The 3,569-nt window shown below is 44.8% G+C and overlaps 1 protein-coding gene across 1 annotated transcript in view; it reads left to right on the plus strand.

Annotated features, from left to right (window-relative positions):
- plxna4 (plexin A4) overlaps positions 1 to 3,089 on the plus strand; it is a 512,494-nt gene extending 509,405 nt beyond the window's left edge. The window contains exons 29-30 of the mRNA XM_063217729.1: positions 722 to 872; positions 1,872 to 3,089. Of these exons, the coding sequence (XP_063073799.1) occupies positions 722 to 872; positions 1,872 to 1,967 (247 nt within the window). The 3' untranslated portion in view covers positions 1,968 to 3,089. The remainder of the gene's footprint in view (positions 1 to 721; positions 873 to 1,871) is intronic.
- Positions 3,090 to 3,569: the final 480 nt, after the last annotated feature.

The following is a 3,569-nucleotide window of genomic DNA, read 5'->3' on the forward strand; positions in this document are numbered from 1 at the left end:
TGTTTGGGGAACATTGTTTCACAAGTTTGTGTGTGTCTGTGTCTGTGTGTGTGTGTGTGTGTTAGTGTGTGTGTGAGTCTGTGTGTGTGTGTGTGTGTGTGTGTGTGTGTGTGTGTGTGTGTGTGTGTGTGTCTGTGTGTCTGTGTGTGTGTGTCTGTGTGTGTGTGTGTGCGCGCGCGCGTGGGCGCTGGGTTGTCTTTTAACAGAAAAGCGTCTCAGTGAAAGTTGGTGTTTCAAGGGCACCGCCTCATTAAGAGTCCCAGCCACTCGCCTCCCCCTCACAACGCACACAAACACACACACACACACACACACACACACACACACACACACACACACACACACACACACACACACACACACACACACACACACACACACTGATGAGAGTTGATGCCAAGGCATCTATTCTAACGCCTCTGTGGCCATGTTGAAAGTCGGCCATCTTCAGAGGTGGCAGTGTGTGTGGGAGAGCTTGGTATGTGTGTGTATATGTACTGTGTATGTATGTACATGTTGTGTTTGCGTATGTACGTATGTGTATGTGTGTCCTCTGTATATGGATGAAACAACAAATGTATTCATAGTGCTGTCGGTCTAAATGCCATTCTCTTCCTCTTTTGGTTTGCTTGTGTGTGTGTGTGTGTGTGTGTGTGTGTGTGTGTGTGTGTGTGTGTGTGTGTGTGTGTGTGTGTGTGTGTGTGTGTGTGTCATACTACAGATACTACTCGGACATCAACAAGATGCAAGCCATCAGTGACCAGGACATGAATGCGTACCTGGCTGAGCAGTCCCGTATGCACATGAACGAGTTCAACAGCATGAGCGCCCTCAGCGAGATCTACTCCTACGTGGGCAAATACACTGAAGAGGTACACTATGGTTGTTTCTTTTTTGCCTATGAATCATTGTGTGTGTGTGTGTGTGTGTGTGTGTGTGTGTGTGTGTGTGTGTGTGTGTGTGTGTGTGTGTGTGTGTGTCTGTGTGTGTGTGCCTGCGTGTCTGTGTGTGTGCGTGTTCTTACCTTTCCATAGTAGAGATACGTATTCGCACGTCCATGTATACCTGTATGTACCGTACGTGTTTATGAGCAGCCAACATTCTAAAACTCTGTGGTCACCAAGGCAACAAGCCGCCATCGATTCAGTCAGATAAGCCTGCAGCCTCAAGGTCCTGTCTGTTCATCCTTCAGATTAATTACTCTTTGCCTTAGCAGCACACACACACACACACACACACACACACACACACACACACACACACACACACACAGCTCCGAGCATGACAAGCATCTTCACTGCTTCGCCTGTCATTGGCACTGCCGCATGCTTATAATTTGCATACAATGAAAGTTATACTTAAATGCCAAGGAGTATAATAGACTTTTCATCCTTCCCAGACACTCACATGGTTAAGGTACTGCTTAGACAGGAACGTGCAGTTCATCATACATATTTTACGACTGCAGTACGATTCCTGTATATAAATTAAGTAGGCCTATACTATGTATGAATCCCCTGCTTTCCAATCTGTACAGTTCAAACACAATTATAACAAATGATAAACAATTTTGCAGAATCTGGTTTTATTCTGACATTTTATTTCATTTTATTATTTTCTATTCTGATCTATTCTATCTATTCTGTTCTATTTTATTCTAATATGTTCTAATGTATTCTATATATGGTCTTTGTACCCCTACCTTTGCATACGACTGACATTCATTCTGATATTTGATGTTATTCTGTTCTGCTCTACTCTGTTCTCCTTGTCTATTCTACCTTGTCTATTCTATTCTCTTGCGTTCTATATATGGTGTTTGCACCACTACCTTTGCATACGACTGACTCTGTGTCGTCCTCTTTTGGCAGATTGTGTGCGCGCTGCAGCAGGACGACTCGGCCAGGAAGCAGAAGCTGGCGGCGCGGCTGGAGGCGGTGGTGGCCAACATGAGCATGGAGAGCTGAGGACCGCATTTCCCAGAAGGACACTGGGAAATCCCTGCCCCCGTCAGTGCCTGAGCGAAGAACCTGTCCATCTATCTCATCATATCTCTGTTTAACTCCTCCTAAAGAGACTGCAAGACTACAAAAACCAAGTTCCTTTTTTTGAAAAACTTCTCCACTCAGACAGACAGATGAAACAAACAAACAAACAAACAAACAAAAACTTTTGCATCACTTTAGCTCTGCTTCCTAGACGAGTAGAGGTGAAGGGGCTAGAGAGCCGCGGCAAGCAAGAACTACATCTCCCAAGATGCAATGGGGGAAGATTGTGTTCCTGTTCCGCGGCGTAGGAGAAGTTGAGTTGGGTTGCCTGAGGGAGCGAGGTGACCTGTGGTGACCTCGTCTCTTTTTTTGGACTCTCGACCGCTTGGAGAAGGAGAGTGAGCAAGCCGTCATGTTTATGTTGCCTTTGAAAAATAACACTGATAGCAAAGTCTTTGAAACCGCCAAGTTGGCTGTTCGATTTGTTCTGACTTTTATGATTAGGATAGTGATCAAAGCTGTTTCTAGAGTCCAGTTAATTGTAGAACCTTATTAAAAAACGTTCATCATCACATGCAAAGAGGAGGACTAAGGAATGGTTCATGCATACAAGGACTGCACACCCAGTGACCATGCATCTCTTTACCAAGGACATTTATCGCAAAATGACAGACAGCAAAACAAACAAACAAACAAATGGAGTTTACAAAGGTACCTTCTACAAGTCACCTGAATTCTACATATCCATGTGGGTGGAGGCTGGTGGAGTGTCTCCGATGGGGAATCCCACAACCCACACGTGTTTTCAAAAAGAAGACGCGTGTTCAAAAAAAAAGACTCCAAAAGTAGGGTTTCTAGAGAATCGATTAGTGCTTCTAGGACTTTTTTTGTTTTGAACTCCTTGGACTTTTGACTGTGTAAAACCTTTGGGGAAAAAACAAGTCCTTTGTGACATCAGCAAAATGTGCCCACCTCCCTTCCACCTCCAATCATTTGCCCAGTCCTGCCCAAATGAAAAAAACACCAATCCTTTGTGATATAGCTTCTCATACCAAACTGAATTGGGTAAAACAGTCCTGCTGTTAGATATTGCATGGGAAACATGCCAAGTGTGATTTTCTTTCGGCTTTGTTTTTTTTTTGTTTTTTGTTTTTGTTTTGAACACCCACCCCCCACCCCCCCACCCCACCCCACAGAGGAAGCACACATCCAACCCAACCTCAGTGACCTGACTTCAGTCCAATGCAAAGGAGAAAACACCCTCTCTTGACTTTTCTCTCCCCTCTTTCTTTCTGTCGGCTCTCCACTGCCCTGCTATCTCCCCCTTTTCTCTTCTCTCATCTACTCTCTGGTATCTTCTCCTGTCCTTGAATGTCTTTCTCCTCCTATCTTCTTCTCCTCCTCCTCTCTTCGTCTCCTCTTTCTCCCCGGCCCCTCCCTTTATTCCACCCTTTTGCTACTGGATGAAGACTCACTGGTCTAAAAATGTAAAGCACAGATCTTAACAGTCAGTTCCTCCTTGGCTGGCAATGGGAACCTTACAAGGTAAAGACGTAGAGGACTAAAAATATGTACAATTGA

This window comes from Engraulis encrasicolus, chromosome 15 (assembly GCF_034702125.1).
Source record: "Engraulis encrasicolus isolate BLACKSEA-1 chromosome 15, IST_EnEncr_1.0, whole genome shotgun sequence".
NCBI lineage: Eukaryota > Metazoa > Chordata > Actinopteri > Clupeiformes > Engraulidae > Engraulis > Engraulis encrasicolus.